This window comes from Papilio xuthus, unplaced genomic scaffold, assembly GCF_000836235.2.
Source record: "Papilio xuthus unplaced genomic scaffold, Pxut_1.1 DF825946.1, whole genome shotgun sequence".
Classification (NCBI taxonomy): domain Eukaryota; kingdom Metazoa; phylum Arthropoda; class Insecta; order Lepidoptera; family Papilionidae; genus Papilio; species Papilio xuthus.
This window is the reverse complement of record NW_013532703.1, coordinates 92206-108878: the sequence shown is the minus strand read 5'-3', so window position 1 is coordinate 108878 and position 16673 is coordinate 92206. Positions and strand designations below refer to the sequence as shown.

At 48.3% G+C, this 16673-nt stretch overlaps 3 protein-coding genes across 7 annotated transcripts in view; 2 read left to right on the top strand and 1 right to left on the bottom strand.

Annotated features, from left to right (window-relative positions):
* Positions 1-302: 302 nt before the first annotated feature.
* LOC106123783 (angiotensin-converting enzyme) lies at positions 303-6737 on the top strand. The gene is made up of 15 exons (XM_013320188.1): positions 303-1457; positions 2438-2514; positions 2599-2818; positions 2893-3274; positions 3581-3772; positions 3864-3978; positions 4164-4313; positions 4603-4727; positions 4859-4943; positions 5250-5343; positions 5603-5677; positions 5769-5843; positions 5970-6103; positions 6188-6286; positions 6521-6737. The coding sequence occupies exons 1-15, from the start codon at positions 1350-1352 to the stop codon at positions 6735-6737; spliced, it is 2148 nt and encodes a 715-aa protein (XP_013175642.1). The 5' UTR covers positions 303-1349.
* A 1736-nt stretch (positions 6738-8473) lies between these two features.
* Positions 8474-12557, top strand: LOC106124194 (uncharacterized). Of its 2 annotated transcripts, XM_013320662.1 has the most exons (5): positions 8474-8843; positions 9153-9328; positions 11007-11088; positions 11950-11985; positions 12417-12557. In XM_013320662.1, exons 1-5 carry the CDS (start codon positions 8585-8587, stop codon positions 12545-12547), a joined length of 684 nt encoding a protein of 227 aa, XP_013176116.1. In that variant the 5' UTR covers positions 8474-8584; the 3' UTR covers positions 12548-12557. The 2 variants fall into 2 exon arrangements, with proteins under 2 accessions (XP_013176116.1, XP_013176117.1); XM_013320663.1 differs by lacking the exon at positions 11950-11985.
* A 617-nt stretch (positions 12558-13174) lies between these two features.
* Positions 13175-16673, bottom strand: part of conv (insulin like growth factor binding protein acid labile subunit convoluted) — an 8632-nt gene continuing 5133 nt past the window's right edge. For all 4 annotated transcript variants that reach the window (XM_013321134.1, XM_013321136.1, XM_013321133.1 and 1 more), the window contains 9 exons: positions 15819-16022; positions 15505-15742; positions 15209-15408; positions 14915-14999; positions 14654-14849; positions 14503-14580; positions 14224-14421; positions 13881-14142; positions 13175-13789 (listed from right to left, as the gene is read on the bottom strand). In XM_013321134.1, the coding sequence (XP_013176588.1) occupies positions 13354-13789; positions 13881-14142; positions 14224-14421; positions 14503-14580; positions 14654-14849; positions 14915-14999; positions 15209-15408; positions 15505-15742; positions 15819-16022 (1897 nt within the window). In that variant the 3' untranslated portion in view covers positions 13175-13353. The remainder of the gene's footprint in view (positions 13790-13880; positions 14143-14223; positions 14422-14502; positions 14581-14653; positions 14850-14914; positions 15000-15208; positions 15409-15504; positions 15743-15818; positions 16023-16673) is intronic.

The following is a 16673-nucleotide window of genomic DNA, read 5'->3' as shown; positions in this document are numbered from 1 at the left end:
AAGGACGTCGTATTTGAATCTGTTCATTGTTTGTTCTAATGCAGGTCGTTGTGGTCGCAACCATTCTGAACGTTTTTAAATCAATGTGCGTTAAATTACTTTGTTGTTGTTGGTAACGACCAGTTATTTCTGACATATTTTTTGTGTAAGCATTGTTGCCTGCGACTGCCTCCGCGCGGAAATATAAAAAAATAATAATAAGCCCATTCGTTCTTCCAGACTACGTTCTACATCTATGCCAAATTTCATTAAGATCCGTTGAGCCATTCTGGAGATACCTTCTATCAAACATCCATCCAGCTAAACATTTGCATTTATAATATTAGTAACAAATAAGAATGATTACTTGTTATTATATTCAGGTTCTACAACTTCACAGCGAAACAAAACAAAAATGAATAAACCATGTTTTTTTTACTTCATCTTTTTACATATGATATAAAATAGCAATTTTCCTACACAAGTAGGTTTTAAAATTAGGTCAAATGTAACAGTGCGCTGCGCCGGCGCCGGATTGGCACAATAGGTAAGCGGAGAAGAGAGAGGAGAGGTCTCGCCTCCTGACTCCGCATTGTCCGTTCAGACTCCTTACTTTGCTATCTTATTGCAGTAACTAAAATAATGTTTATCTAAGTAATTACTGCAACGATGTTAGTCACTGATGTCGGACAAGTTGCGATAAATGGCCCTCATTGACGTAAATCTTTGGTAGGCGCTTAGCTTAGAAAAAAGTTCGGCTCTGTTTGTAATTAACCCTGGAATCCGACGTTTCCTCCAAAATTATACAAGTTTAGGCTTTCATAAATATATTGATTTTGGCAAAAGTCAAATGGCAAATAAGACCTCACGATCATATACTATGTAGTTCGTACTCTTTAACATTATGACATTGGCATTAGCTATATCTCTTCATGTATCGGAAGTATAAGAATAGTTTGCGCAGTCACTAGTCTAGTTGTCTCAAGTATCAAATTATTTATAAAAGAAACGTATTGTAATGTATAATAAATGTGCGTATCATAAGAGGAGGAGGGCGCGCGTGCCGCGCTATGTGGGGCGCCGGTGCTCACCAAAGCATGCACGAAACAAAGACGACGGAAATATTGTTCCAGTCGACGACAAGAAAGCCGACGAGACAGTTTCCCGAGCCTGGCCTGACACACTTTTTAAAATATTAAATAAAAAAACGAAATTCCCGCCATAACGTGACAAATTTTTAAAAAAGAGAATAAAGAACTACCTTTAAAACATTTTTTTTTAAAACTCGCTAGTTCGTGATGATATAAAAGTTTCCTAAATTCATAAATGTGTCCTGAACGAAGACTAACGTGACAATTTGTTATTTAAAAATGTACAATGGCAAGAGTAGTGCGCTGTGGCATCTGGTAGTTATTGCTTTCTGCACACGGTATGCCTCCCCCGCCTCCGCCGCCTCCACCGACCACTACGTCAGGGTGGTGAGTATCCATCACGCATATTTTTCTTTTAATAATAACTTAATCTTAAGAATAAAGTACAATAGAACAGGCAACTTTTTCATTGTCTGCGCTGTCTACTAGTCTATCTCCGCTTTCCTTTTAAATTTTATACATTTACCTATTTTATTTAGTATTAGATTTTATTAATCTAACGAATTGTAAAATATCATAATACTTCATATTATAATATGAAATTGTGTCAGCATCAGCTCCGCATCCGCCTATATCTCACTTACTATACTTCAGACTATTGTTGAATGTATCTATCGTTGTTCATGTGTAAAAACTTAAATAGATCGTTACATAACGTATCCTTGGGGAAAAGACAAGACAAGACACAAGCCACCGGATGTCATCAAGATTAAATGAATTACAAACCGTGTGGTCTAATGAGGGTATTGTTGTGAGAGATGACGACCTTCACAGCGACGAACATCTACTGTAATACAAGTCGTGCCTGATTCTTCTACCATTATGTATCCGCAGCTGAACGTCCTTGCGTCGAACCCGTTATTATTTATCCAGAATAGGACGTCTTTTGCGCTGTTACCCATATTAATATTAAGATGCTGAATTAAACAAGCTAGAGTGCTGAATCGAGGAGACGAGCAAAAAAATTCAATAACTACAAAATGTGAATGTGTTAATGCCGACTATATCGTGTCATGTTCCTTCTAACATAATGCCATAGATGCTAAAGCAGTTCAGTTCTGTGTTAATTACTTTATGCTTAAAAAAAATTGCAATAGTATTATACGCTCATGTACACGGGGTGTGACCAGAGTGGCAGCGATGAGGTCGCTTCGTATCGTTTTGCACTCTGTTTATTTACTAAAGACTTCGGGTGCACATGTCATGGTGATATAAATATCTTGATGTGTAATTGATTTATAAGGAAATGTTTAATAACTGCACTGCTTTAATATAATAAGAATGTCATAAAAACTGGGCCGCTGCAGGGCAGCAACACGAACGTGGCAGAAGCGATGCAGTTTCTGCGCGAGTACGACAGGGAGGCGTCCGGCATGTGCTACAGGTCAGCTGACTATTTTATTATTCACATAACTATACTTTAGTGATTAATTCGCTTTGATTTAAATATGCAATCTGTTTCGCGCAGAGTGACGACGGCGCAGTGGAAGTTCGTGACCAACATAACGGAACAAAACCGACGACGGATGAACGAGGAGCTGGCGCTGAGCTCCAAGTTCGAGCGGCTGTCGTGGCGCAAGGCGGCCGCATTCGACGTGACGCGCCTGGCCGACCCGCAGGCGCGCCGCCAGCTGCGCAAGATCGTGCAGGCCAGCCGCGCCTCGCTCTCTGAGGACAAATTTAATGAGGTACGGTAATACGGCACTGTTCAAGCCGAGTACACTGTGTGCGAGTCCGATATGAATTTACGATTTCGTTTCAGCTTCAAAAACTGATAACAGAGATGAAAGAGATCTACAACTCTGCGAAAATTTGCCCCTTCGGGCAGAAGCCATACGACCCTCACGTCCCAAAAACGGGTGGCCCGGCGACCGCGCCGCCCGAACCCTTTCCGCTGACCCATCCGCATTACCAGCTCAACAACCACCCGTACCAGCACTACCAGCCGTACCGGGACGACCCCGAGTTCCCCAACTATTGCGACATGCAGCTGGACCCCGAGATCTCGAGGATCCTCGCCCACTCCAGGATAGAGAGCGAACTCCTCTACGTGTGGAAGAGCTTTCGGGACCAGACCGGACCCAAGCTGAGGGACAAGTTCATAAGATATGTGCAGCTCGCTAACGAGGCCGCCGCTCTCGCCGGTAACTCTTTGATACTTTAAAATGTGTGTTCAGTTTCAAATAAGAATTGGTTTAGGTAAAAGAAATCATAGTAAAAAATAGAGATCGCGATCCGTTATGGCGGACAGGAGACGAGGTTAGGAAACACCTGTTCGGGTTAGCGGAATGTGTATGGCGGGGTAGGTATGGCGGGGTACGTATGCCGGGGTACATATGACGGGGTACGTATGGCGGAGTACATATGCCGGGGTACATATGACGGGATACGTATGGCGGGGTACGTATGCCGGGGTACGTATGGCGGGGTATGTATGGCGGGGTGGTCAGGTTTCAGGAACGCGGGCGAGCAGATGCGCGCGGCGTACGAGGAGCCCTCGCTGCGGGAGAACGTGGAGGAGGTGTACAATCAGGTGGCGCCGCTGTACAAGCAGCTGCTGACCTACGTGCGCCGCCGCCTGCTGCAGCGCTACGGCAACCACACGCTGCGCCCCGACGGGCCCCTGCCCGCGCACCTGCTCGGTACGTCCCTCCCCTCCCCCGCCTCCTCCCCTCTAGTGCTCTGTACACAGAGGTGAGAGGGGAGAGGTGACGAGTCACGTTGCGTGCGCAGGCAACATGTGGGCGCAGAACTGGAAGTCAATCATGGACCTGGTGATGCCGTTCCCGACCTCGCCCGCGCTGGATGTCACCTCGGAGTTGCTGCGCCAGGGGTACACGCCGCTCAGGTACCTGCCGCTACTTTTCCCATTTTTTTCTCGTATTTTTCAATAATACATGGAGTCTTGTTTATTTTTAAATCTATTAAATGTCTTTAGAACTCGATGAGTCGAAGCTATGCTACGAGCTAGATCTATCGGTATGTAGATAAAGCCGCAAGGTGGGTGGTCGTATTAAGACGTGTCGGGCGCAGGATGTTCCAGGTGGGCGAGGAGTTCTTCACGAAGATGGGTCTCAAGCCATTGCCGCCGGAGTTCTGGCGCAGCTCGGTGCTGACGCGGCCGCGGCGCCCCGCTCAGTGCTCCGCCAGCGCCTGGGACTTCTGCAACCGCATCGACTACAGGTCACCAGCTCGACACATTACATCGCAACAACCCCAACTCTCCCTGCCTTGTCTGACTCGATCTCTGCCGGAATAAGATATTTGATGTTGATTAAGATTGCATATAACAGTATATATATACATCTGACAAATGATTTAAAAGAAGACATGGTCACAAACAATAGGCGTATTTGCGTGAAAAATTTGGCCGAGCGCGGACATGTTCCGTAGTATTGCATGACAAGTTTCCGCAGGCGCCTCACGACCGACGTGTCTGTGTGTGTGAGAGATGTGTGCATGTGTGTCGCAGGATCAAGCAGTGCACGGAGGTGACGACGCAGGACCTGGTGTCGACACACCACGAGCTGGCGCACATCCAGTACTACCTGCAATACGCGGATCAGCCGCAGCTCTTCCGCGACGGCGCCAACCCCGGTAACCCACACCACCTCACACCACCTCACACCGTCCCACCTCACAGCACCTCATACGACCTCACACCACCTCGCACTACCCCACGCTATCTCATACGTGACGTCGTACATAGATTGTGATTGTGTGCGCAGCGTTCCACGAGGCGCTCGCCAACGCGGCGACGCTGTCCGTGTACAACATGCCGCACCTCTACCGCCTCGGACTCTACAACAACAAGTCAGTGACAGAACAGCCACTTCAACTTCCACTTTCACTGCCGCATCACTCCGCCTCATCTTTATCTATACAAATGTCACCCAAATCCGACGATCATGTTAACGTTGACGATTTCTTCAATTTTAAAAGACAGGGTAGTCGAGCAGAGGTTTAGGAAACCGAGCGACAGTAAGCGATTGCTGCAGTAGTAAATTAATTTTCCGAATAAAGATGGGAAGGAAGTGATGGCAATTGAAAGGAGAGACTAGCGTAGCACACGTCGTGTGTAGGAAACTTTTAACGTGTAATGTGGGTCGACATCCGCAGGAGCCACGACCCGTACGAGGTGGGCATGAACTTCCTGATGACCATGGCGCTGGAGAAGGTCGCCTACCTGCCCTTCGCCTTCATGGTGGACCAGGTGACCCCTTCCTTGGCCTTGCTGCCATCTCGATGCGTTGTGCGCACGTTTCCCTGAGCACGGAGCGCGCACTAGTCATACTACTCATCTCATAACGGAACTAGATATAAACATAAGTTAATTTGATGTTTTACAGCGACAGCGTTTCATTATGCTGATTTACTTTTGCTTAGCTTATAATGTTTGTTTTACAATAGTTAATAAGGATCTGGACAGAACCGGCCGATAATATATAATGAATTGTTTGTACGATGCGCAGTGGCGCTGGTCGGTGTTCGAGGAGGGCGTGGAGAACATGAACGCGCGCTGGTGGCAGATGAAGCTCAGGTACCAGGTACTGCGCAACAACAACTTCACTTAATTCCGCAGTTTCCGAATGATTTTTGTCGTCGCGGACCCGGCATTGAGTCTGTATGTGGTTGCAGGGCGTCATCCCGCCGCTGAAGCGCACCGAGGAGGACTTCGACCCCGGCGCCAAATACCACATCATCTCCGACCAGGTCCGCATACTATTTCCCCATGTTTCAGTGACCGCCTCCCCGCAGTGTGACGCTTTGATCGGTGGATAGGTCGCTCGGTGAGGGAGAGCGGGCCTCAATGTTTACATGCGGCGCGTCGTTGTGCAGGAGTACCTGAAGTTCTTCCTGGCGACGGTGCTGGAGTTCCAGGTGTTCGAGCAGCTGTGCGCGGCGGCCGGACATGCCGAACACCTGCACCTCTGCGACCTGCACCGCAGCCGCGAGGCCGGCCGCCTCCTCGGGTACGCTTACCTCGCTTTGGACTTTGGTGATAGATTTAAGAAGACCGATTTTCTTGTCCAGTATTAATAAGCGATGTAATTTAGTGAGGTGATGCAGGCGGGGGCCGCGAAGCCCGCCGGCGAGCTGCTGCGCGCGCTCACCCGCGGCAGGACCGACAAGATCTCGCCGGAGGCCCTCGTCAAGTCAGTACTTTACACTTACGCTCCCGCTACCGGCCCTCCGGACCACCACCGCCTCCTCGATCGTTATCGAGGCCTTATTAGCCCTTATAGAAGTGCAACTTGTTTTTCTACAAATCTCATTGAAAATCTTCACACAGAGAGATGCGCGCACAATCATAAGTAATTCCTCAATGGGAGGTGGCAGCAGCAGTCGGCAGTCGGCAGTCGGCAGTCAGAGTGTCGCGTGTGTCGCAGGTACTTCCGTCCGCTGGAGCTGTGGCTGCGCGCGCAGAACCGCGACGCGCCACTCATCGGGTGGAAGGCGAGCAGGCCGGACGTGGCGCTGTTCACTCCGCGCGCCGCCGCCGCCGCCGCCGCGCCGCCCCTCGCCCCGCCCGCCGCGCGCCCGCTGCATCTCCTCCTCCCCTGTCTCGTACTCTTCCTCCTCCCCCTCCTCCTCATAGCTCACTAAATAAAAATGTTGATACTGTTTTATAAAGCTTTGTTTCAATTACGACTCGAATCTTGGTGTAAAATGAAGGAATGTCGCAGTCGGAAGGTGAACTGCTGTGATGTATGTTGCTGTATCATTTCGTGTGAGACACGGCGACCTCAAGGAATCTGCTTACACGATGAAATTTTCCCCTTTATTTATTTTTACCGAGTGATCGCTTATAAAACCTCACAAAAGGATAAACAGAAATGGAGAATGGGCTATTAGTTTCACACTTACTGTCGGAACACTACTGTTCAACCTCGAGGCGAACTTTCAAATAATAGTAGTAACGTACAGTCTTACGATTCTGTCCTCGTGTGAAACTAGTAAAATTCAAGTGTACATTTACAGTTTGCGTGTTAGTACACGCAGATGATTTATATTTGACATGTAACTTTCATGTAAAAAAAAACTAGTGAGAGAGAAAAAGTATATATAATTATAACGGAATACAAATACATATAAAGAAGATTATCCATCATCGTCGCCTCGCCTCGCCTCGCCTCGCCTCGCCTCGCCTCGCCTCGCACATCGATACCATACTATCAAATGTATTGCAAAAAACGGGGTCAACAAACATTTTCAACATTTAATATAGAGCTTTATAAAGTTAGCTAAGAATATTAAAACAATAGTAGTAGTAGACCGAAACCTAAGCTGGATACTGTACATACACGTGTGCCTGGAATTTAAGACGCGTTCTTTAACGTGTTTTATGGCAAAGTATTCGAATACTTTTGTTATTTCGCTTCTCCTAGCTTATAATACAACAAACTATAGTGATTTTCTAAATGCATCTTCTAATCTGCTTGACTAAAAAAACTATCTTTTAATGTTTTGTTTAATGGCAGTATATTTCGCTCGAATTACAAATTCCATTTCAGTTCCTGTATCCTCGGAATTTTTAATCAATATAAATCAGTTTTCGGATTTATTTGAAGACTGGATTATTGATTTTAATTGTTAGCATAATAATAAGCAGCATTAGGTACATGCGTGTCATGTATATTTGCGATTAATATCTGCTCGTCTCGATTATGGCTTAAGTAAAAAAAAAACTTTAGTCTTAATATAAATATCTAGTTCAAACGGCAAAATAGATAATGAGGGGGAATTAGTTTTCGAAGTCCGTACGCTCACTGGTGAGTGGTCACTGCCGGCTGCCGGCTCACCGCGCCTTCTAAAATACGATTAACCTGATAAAATAGGCTTCAATAGTCTTTTTGCGTTTTCTTCATGTTTCTTGTAAACGAAAATATTAAAAGATGCAATTGTTTTCATCTATTCTAATCTGAACATGAACGTCGCGTCGCACATACACGAATGTGAATCAAATCAAACGATTTATTCGTACTAGACTATAATTAAGAACTTTGTTAGCTGAATTATTTTAGAACTAGCGATTTCAAATAACAATAATTAGTTGGAAGAGCTAAATACAGAACAGAACGCCTTTAATACTTAAAAAAAAACATAAATTGTCATGACTGTATTATGCAAAATTTATTTAAGAATTTAGATAGATTCGCTGCGTCTTTGCAGCACTCTTACCTTACGTATTATAACAATATTAAAATTAAAATGTATTTACAACACATGAGTTATATGTCTAAGAATAATTGAATCGTAACACAATTTTATTGTTCGCTTTGGTTTCGGCGAACGGTTCTATGTGCACATACAGACATCTTGAACAGTCGTTAGCCGCCATCAGCCGCCGTCAGCCGCCATCAGCCGCCGCGAGCCGCGCCGCCTTCGCACTCCGCACACATCAGTGACTGTTGACGACCGCCTTGAGACGCACTCTCACATCTAAGGACGGGATGCGCGCATACGTTTATACGCTCGCCTTGCTCATCTGCTGCGGCATCAGTACTGCTCGAGATGGTGACAACAATGAGGAACGCAATTTTATCACATCTGTAGAAGATAATATGGAATCGAAGTACGAGAAGTTCGTGTTCAGTGCGGCGCAGTGGCTAGAGAGCATTAACGACCGGCAGCTGGGGTCCAGCGCACTGGGCCGCCTGCTGCACTACAACCACATCAAGCCCAAACTGCAGCGTCCCGGCACCGGACACGGTGAGCATATTACCTTGCACACTCTGTACACATGATGAGTAATATAAATATACATCCATAGTCATTGTATATTTTACTTTTGCCGCGACTTCGTCCGCGCGGAATTAAAATAAATCTATGTATTCCTGTTCCAAATTTCATCAAAATCACTTCAGGTATCCTGAAAGTATTCCTATTGTAGTTGCTATTTTGTCGGAGACAATGAAAGGAGTGACAAATTGTACCAATGCCAGTGTGACGACATCGGTGGCAGTGGAGTTCTACTGTAAGAATTCCCTCCGTGGAGTGCTTATATGCTGTGTGCTGTAGGTGCTGGTGCGGAGGAGGGCCGCGGGCTGAAGAAGGCAGCGGCGGGCATGATGCCGCTGGTGTTCCACGTGGGCGCGGCCTCCACCTGGATGCTGGTGACGTCACTGCTGGCCGCGAAGTCGCTTGCCCTCGGCCTCTTGCTGCTCGTCTTCAAGATCGCCGTCAGCTCCGCTAAGGTCCAACAGACTTACTCTCTCGCTCACACTAACACAATGTTTCCTAAACAAAACTATAACTACGATAACATGTACATATCTTTATATATATATATAATTCTTCTGTGAGTGTGTATGTCACTGAACTTCTCTCAAACGACTGGACCGATTTTGATGAAATTTTTTGTGTGTGTTCAAGGGGATCTGGGAATGGTTTAGATTCACAATTTTGTCCGCTGGACAATGTTTTTATAATTAATTTTAATCCCGCGCGGACGGAGTCGCGGGTGACAGCTAGTGTATATATATATATATATGTGTGTGTGTGTGTGTGCCGACTACAATAATGTGTTTACAAAATATTTTAATACTAAGCTTGTACCTATGTATTGTATTTATATGTTACTACTTATTATTTGTTGTTGTCAGGTTTAAACTTTTAAGCGATTAATATTTCTTACAGCAGATTAAACACTACACAATATTAGAATGAACAAACAACAACTTCACTACTTAAATAAATAAAAAAACCGAAAGATATTTATAACATTAAGATATCCCGTTATTTTTATTGATGGTAAATTTTCAACAACACCGTGAGTTTACAATTCAAACAGAAAAAATTAAAGGTTTTGCCACAAAAACCGTGAGCTGAACGTAAACGTATTTAGCGACCCTTCACGCTTTGGGCGGCAAATTGCCTCGTCGCGACTTTTTAAAAATGATTTATTATAGCAAAAAGCCGCGTACCATGATACTTACAATAATATCTGTTATCGTCATAAATTCACACAAATAATATTTAATTATTTTAAGACAATCTGAAATATGTAGTCTATTTCAAGCTATATCTTTAAAAAACAAACTCGAGTTTCTTGCCATCAGAATTATTTATGAAAATTATTATTGATAAAAACATTCTTGTGTCTACGAATTGGAAGTTGATTTCCAGCACACAGTTTATCGATCGCGAAAGTGATGATTATAAGAGTTGAAGAGCTAGTATTTAGAACGAAACCGAATCACGGGACTGAAGCATTTTATAAAATAAAACTTGAGGCATAAATACTTCCAGCGTAAAGAATTCATACAATAAATAATATAGTCATCACACCTCTATTGAGATGTTGTAGTTTAGTGCAAAATTGTGAGCGTTCAATGATCGTTACCATACTGCGAGTAAGTTTAGATAAAAACAAAACGAGTGTTGCTATGCCCAGCTTCAAATAACTGACCCACAAGCTCAACGAAATTGGTTTTTTTGTCCTGGCAACCTAAAGCACTCACGTAGCGGCTACTTATTGAAAGTAAATTGATACAATAAAAAAAAACATTTTCACGCCAACTTGTATGCGTTGAATTTAATTGAAACAGTGCGAGGCTCCGGTGCGGGGCTCGGCCCTGTTTAGTCGCCTTTTTGGTTATTTTTCAGTATAGATAACACTACACGCATTTCAATTTGCTGTACGCATATCTATTAAAATAGGGCCGACCGCACTTGGATAAGGAGAAAAAATGGAAATTGTTTAATTAGGTTAGTTACAAACAGTCCATTTCTGTTCACAAGTAACAAGATAATCATTGCACTCTCAGTATTACAAGAGATCGACGTAAGCATTTATTTGACGCCGATATTATACAAGTAATAAACATATGTAAAAGTTAAGTCTTTTAAAAGATTGCAGTGTTTGTTCGACAGGTGGCGTCATTCTTCACGGCCATGAAGGGCAAGCAGTCGGAGCACCACCACGACTGGTCCTGGTCCCCGCATCACCACCACGGTAGGTGGTGCGCTGCCTTTGTTACCTTTTGTTTCACAGATAAACATTACTCTGAAAAAGATGCAAAAAATTAACCCGCACAAGTAAAAAATTGCAACAATTGCAACAATTGCGGCCGCGGTAATGACCACTAACGTTTTGCATTTGTATTCCACAATAAGATTCCAATGAAATTTGGTCGGTCAACAATACACTAATGTCCGGCGAACTTTTAACATTCAAAATGGCGGGTGTGACGTTACGGCGGGAAGCGGCCTGTGCGAGCGTGCAGGCGTGAGAACTTTACTGACAAATAAAAACAATTAGTCCACCCTAATTATATTCCTACTAAAATATAAGCCCTGAGATTATAAATATCTAAGTATTTCCTCTGTGAATAATTTAACATCTATATAATATCAATTCGTTGTAATCTGTTTTCGCAAAAAGTGACCATCAAAGTGTTACAAGTCGCGCCACCTCACTTCACATACTAATTGTAATTCAGTTAGTGGTCAGAGCGCAGGCCGCAGCCCATGTCCGCCATGTCACGGCCGACGCACAAACAAAACCACTAGTTCAATAACACTCTATAGTTAAGACAATAAGATTTGGGAAATTCTAAAAATGTAAATACAATGTGCCCAAAAGAAGGTAGATGGTAAGTTTGGAAAGGTTTAGTATCACCGAACTGCGAGGCAAGTAAAGCACTACAGGGGTAGAGGCGTGCTGTGCATTATAGATACTTGGGCTTTTGTGTTTCTTGTAGTTCTCAATTAGAAAATGATTGTCAATTAGAAAAACGTTCGCGAGACGATATACGCTAATAAAATGTTATTTAAAGTTAACTTTAATGTGACAATTGAATCCGTCTGGTTGCAGGATACGAGAGGAGTCTGTCCGCCGCCGCCGGCGCCGGTGAGAGCGCATCGACGCTATCAACATTTTGTTAGCGTTACGTCGGATGCAATATCTTATCTACTTTATCCCCCTACACAAAGTAACATTCGATTAGCGATATCACACTGATGATGAGGCAACTGCAGTTCTTCTAATGTTCCGGATGTTCATGAGCGTCGATGACCACCTCAGTGTTCCCGTCGCTCGTTTCTCTTTTTTTTTAGAAAAAAAAACCTTTGTTATGTCACTTGTCATACTGCTAATCGAATATCACTTTGTCTAAGAACTGCTGAACTGCTCTTTGATTTAAAAAAAACTTGATTTTTTCAGAATAGAAGCGCTTGCTTGTTTCTGTCTTGCATAAACATAAAAACAGAACATTTCAATCGCTTATATGTTCCTTCCGTTGGTTTTAAGTCCTTTTGTGCGATGTGCGGGTACGTTTGCAGACGTAGCAGCTAGCCACAGCGGCTGGACCCCGCACGCACTGGACTGGGCCACGGACACTGACTACCGGACCTTGCCGCACGAGGGGCACGGCGAGCCTCCCAACGCCGAGGCATCGATACTTCACACTTAATAACACTTGGACGCAATAAAAAATTTAAAACTATATGCCGTGTATTTATTGTGGATGGCGCAGTGACGGTGACCTTCACTTTTATCCAAACTCAACAGCAGGCAATGGGCAGCGGACCGAGTCCAGTGGACAGCGCACAGCATGCAGTGGACAGTGGGCAATGAGCGGCATACAGCGGGCAGTGGACAGTGGGCAATGAGCAGCATATAGCGGGCAGTGGACAGTGGGCAATGAGCAGCATATAGCGGGCAGTGGACAGTGGGCAATGAGCAGCATATAGCGGGCAGTGGACAGTGGGCAATGAGCAGCATATAGCGGGCAGTGAACAGTGGGCAATGAGCAGCATATAGCGGGCAGTGGACAGTGGGCAATGAGCAGCATACAGCGGGCAGTGGACAACCTGCAGTGGACAGTGGGCAATGGGCAGCTAGCTCGGGATGAAATGAAACATGTACATTAAACTTATCAAAATATCGTTTATTGCAACAATATACACGTGTAAATTTGGACGGATTTTTTTATTGACATTTGAGCGAATACTTTGCATTATAAAATATTCACGTCGTATTTAAACATACTATCATATATGTACAATATATAAACTTCGTTGTAAATAAATATAAAAAAACTTGTATATATTCATTTTGTCTTATATACTAGAAATAAAATATAAAAATTGGAATGTAAAAAAATACTAAAAAATCACAACGAGATTCAATCATGAGTAGAAACGTTAAAGCCAATGTTTCGTTACACCACCCCCTCTCTCCCCCCCTCACCTTGACAAGATTTCTAGTCGGGTGAGGTCAGAGGTCGAGGTCCGCGAGGCGGCGGAAACAGACGCCGAGGAAGATGCAGAGCGTGAGCAGGATGGAGTCGCCGACGAGCGCGAGCGCGCCGCCCCCCGCGCGCCGCCGCCCGCTCAGCCGCCGCTTGTCCACCGACAGCTTGCGCGGCCACGAGGAGAACCTCCCCTCCAGCTGCCGGCACTGCGTCTCGTGCCAGTCCAGCGCGCGCCCCTCCGACGTCATCGGCAGCACGCACACCTGCAGCGAGCCTGCGCCGGCGTCCTCCAGCGCGCGCCGCAGCGGCCCCGCCACCGGCAGCGTCGCCGAGCGCACGTGGTACGGCAGCGTCTCCCGGTGCAGCACCGCGTTGTCCGCGCCGCGCACCACCAGCGCCGCCTCCGCCACGTCGCGCGCGCTCGCCACCAGCCACGACACGAACACCGCCGTCTGCGAACTGACGCGTGCGCTCGCATGTAGCCGCCGGCCGCACCCCGCGCGCCGCCGCCCCGCCCCCCCCGGCCCCGCGACCTCGCACTCGCACTCACCACTGCACGTCGCGGAACACGACGTCGGGCTCGGCGGTCACACCGTAGAGAGGGTCGTCGTCAGTGGGCAGGTCGGGAGGCGGGCCCGCGGCGCACTGCAGCCGCTCCTCCGGCACCTCGGCCAGCGTGAGGCCCGCCAGCGCCGCGGGCTCCGCGCAGCGTAGCGCCGCGTAGCCCTCCTCGTCGGCCAGCTCGCGCCGCGTCAGCCGGGACACCAGGTGCTTCAGCGGTCTCGTCACGCAGTCGCAAGTCAAATTGTTGCCTGCGAGCAGAGTCGTGTAAAGATTTTCTCCGTCCGATTTCGTTTATCTCCCGTTTTAAATACGCTAGCGATCGTCCCGACCTTCGAAGAGCACGTGCAGGGCGCCGTCGCGCACGCGGCGCACGAGGTCGCGGGGGAAGACCGCGAGCGCGTTGCGGCGCACGTCCAATCGGCGCAGCCGCGGCGCGGCCAGGAGCGCGCGCAGCGGCAACCGCCGCAGCAGGTTGTCGCTGACCACAAGATCGCTCAGGTTGCGCGGCAGCACGAGCTCGGCCTCAGCTGCGCGCATGCATTATTTGAGCAAAGGCTAGTGGAAGGTGGGGAGGACGACGACGAGGCGGAAGGTGGCGAGGTACGTACAGGTGCGCGAGACGAGATCCCGCAGCCGGTTGTGCGACAGGTCCAGGTGCTGCAGCGCCGTCAGGTTTGCCAGCACGCCTGCAACATGGCGCGGCTCACGTCACTCCGCGGTGGTGGGGTGGTGGGGCGGGGGCGGGGAGCGGACACTCACCGTGACGGATGTCGTCGATGTAGTTGTGGTCGAGGCGGAGGCGGAGCAGAGTGCGCGTGCCGTGCGCGAGGTCCGCCGTCAGCACGGGCAGCCGGTTGTGGCTGAGGTCGACCACGCGCAGCCGGTACGGCACCCACGGGCTCGACGGGAACGTCTTCTTGCTCAGGGACCCGAACTGGTTGTGACTCAAGTCCACCTGCGACGTCACAGACACGATAAGGCTGTGCCGCGGGGCGGGGAGATGCTAAGGGCGAGGCTCACCTCCTCCAGCGAGAGGCAGTCGTCGAGCAGGCCGTGCGTCTTGTTGTCGATGCGTTCGAGCGCGTTGTGCGACAGGTCCAGCTGGCTGCGAACACCTCACTACTGCATTTGTGGCTTACAAAATTTTATCTACATACTACGTCTACCGGTGGAGATGTTGCATTAGATATAATAATTCTCGCTCACTCCCTTCCGTGTGTTGTGTAAATTGATAAATAGTAGGTTACATATATTTCCAATAAAAGGGTTAATGTATTGTAAGGTATAATAAAAGTAGCATGAGTGGCGCGGTACCGCAGCGCGACGAGTCCCTGCAGCGCGCCATTGGGCAGGTGCGCGAGGCGGTTGTGGGCGAGGCGCAGACGCAGCAGCTGCGGCAGGCCGCGGAAGGCGCCGGGGGCCACGGCCTCCAGTGCGTTGTACGACAGGTCCACCTCGAAGGTGGTCGGCAGGTTGCCGAACGCCGACTTCGACAGCGTCGTTATGTTGTTGTACTGATACGATCATAATTAATTAACCTAAGCAAAGCGAACTCGGACGCCACCTGAAGAGTTCCGTCGCTATCGAGACGGTGGGAAGTAAGAGGTCACCTGGAGGTGGAGATACTGGAGGCTGGAGAGGGCGTTGAGGGCTTGCCAGGGCGGCGCCGCGAGGCCGTTGCGCGCCAGGCCCAGGCGTTGCAGTGTGAGCAGCGGCACAAAGGCGTCGCCGGGCAGCTCTCCCTCGCCCAGCCGGTTGCCCTCCAGCTCGAGCGATAGCAGCGCGTTCATGGGGGGCCAGGTCTTGCTGCGCACCTCCGTCAGGTTATTGTAGGAAAGGTCCAGCTCGCTGCAAGCAGGGCGGCGACGTCAGCGCGGCGATTAAGGGGGGTATTTACCGGCACGGCTAGACAAGCGGCGACTACCTGAGGCTGATGGGTATCTGAAAGATGGTGTCGAGACGGTTGTGGGAGAGGTCGATGTTGCGGCAGGAGGCGAGGCGCGCGAGGGCGCCGCGAGAGAGGTCACGCAGACCGTTGTGCGAAGCTTGCAGCCGCAGCAGGGTGGCCAGCGCGCCGAACGCCGCCGGCCCGATGCGCTCCAGAGCGTTGTGCGACAGGTTCAGGTACCTACACGTCGCACAGGGCACAGAACTCGTGTGACTTAGCTGCGCAGAGCACAGGGCACAGAGCTCGTGTGACTTACCTGCGCAGAGCACAGGGCACAGAGCTCGTGTGACTTACCTGCGCAAAGCACAAGGCACACAGCTCGTGTGACTTACCTGCGCAGAGCACAGGGCACAGAGCTCGTGTGACTTACCTGCGCAGAGCACAGGGCACAGAGCTCGTGTGACTTACCTGCGCAGAGCACAGGGCACAGAGCTCTGTGACTTACCTGCGCAGAGCACAGGGCACAGAACTCATGTGACTTATCTGCGCAAATAACAGAACAGAGAGCACAGGGCACAGACCTCATGTGACTTACCTGCGCAGAGCACAGGCCACAGAGCTCGTGTGACTTACCTGCGCAGAGCACAAGGCACAGAGCTCGTGTGACTTACCTGCGCAGGGCACAGGGCACAGAGCTCGTGTGACTCACCTGCGCAGAGCACAGGGCACAGAGCTCGTGTGACTTACCTGCGCAGAGCACAGGGCACATAACTCGTGTGACTTATCTGCGCCAATAACAGGGCACGGAGCTCTGTGACTTACCTGCGCAGAGCACATGGCATAGAGCACTGGGCACAGAGCTCGTGTGACTTATCTGCGCAGAGCACAGGG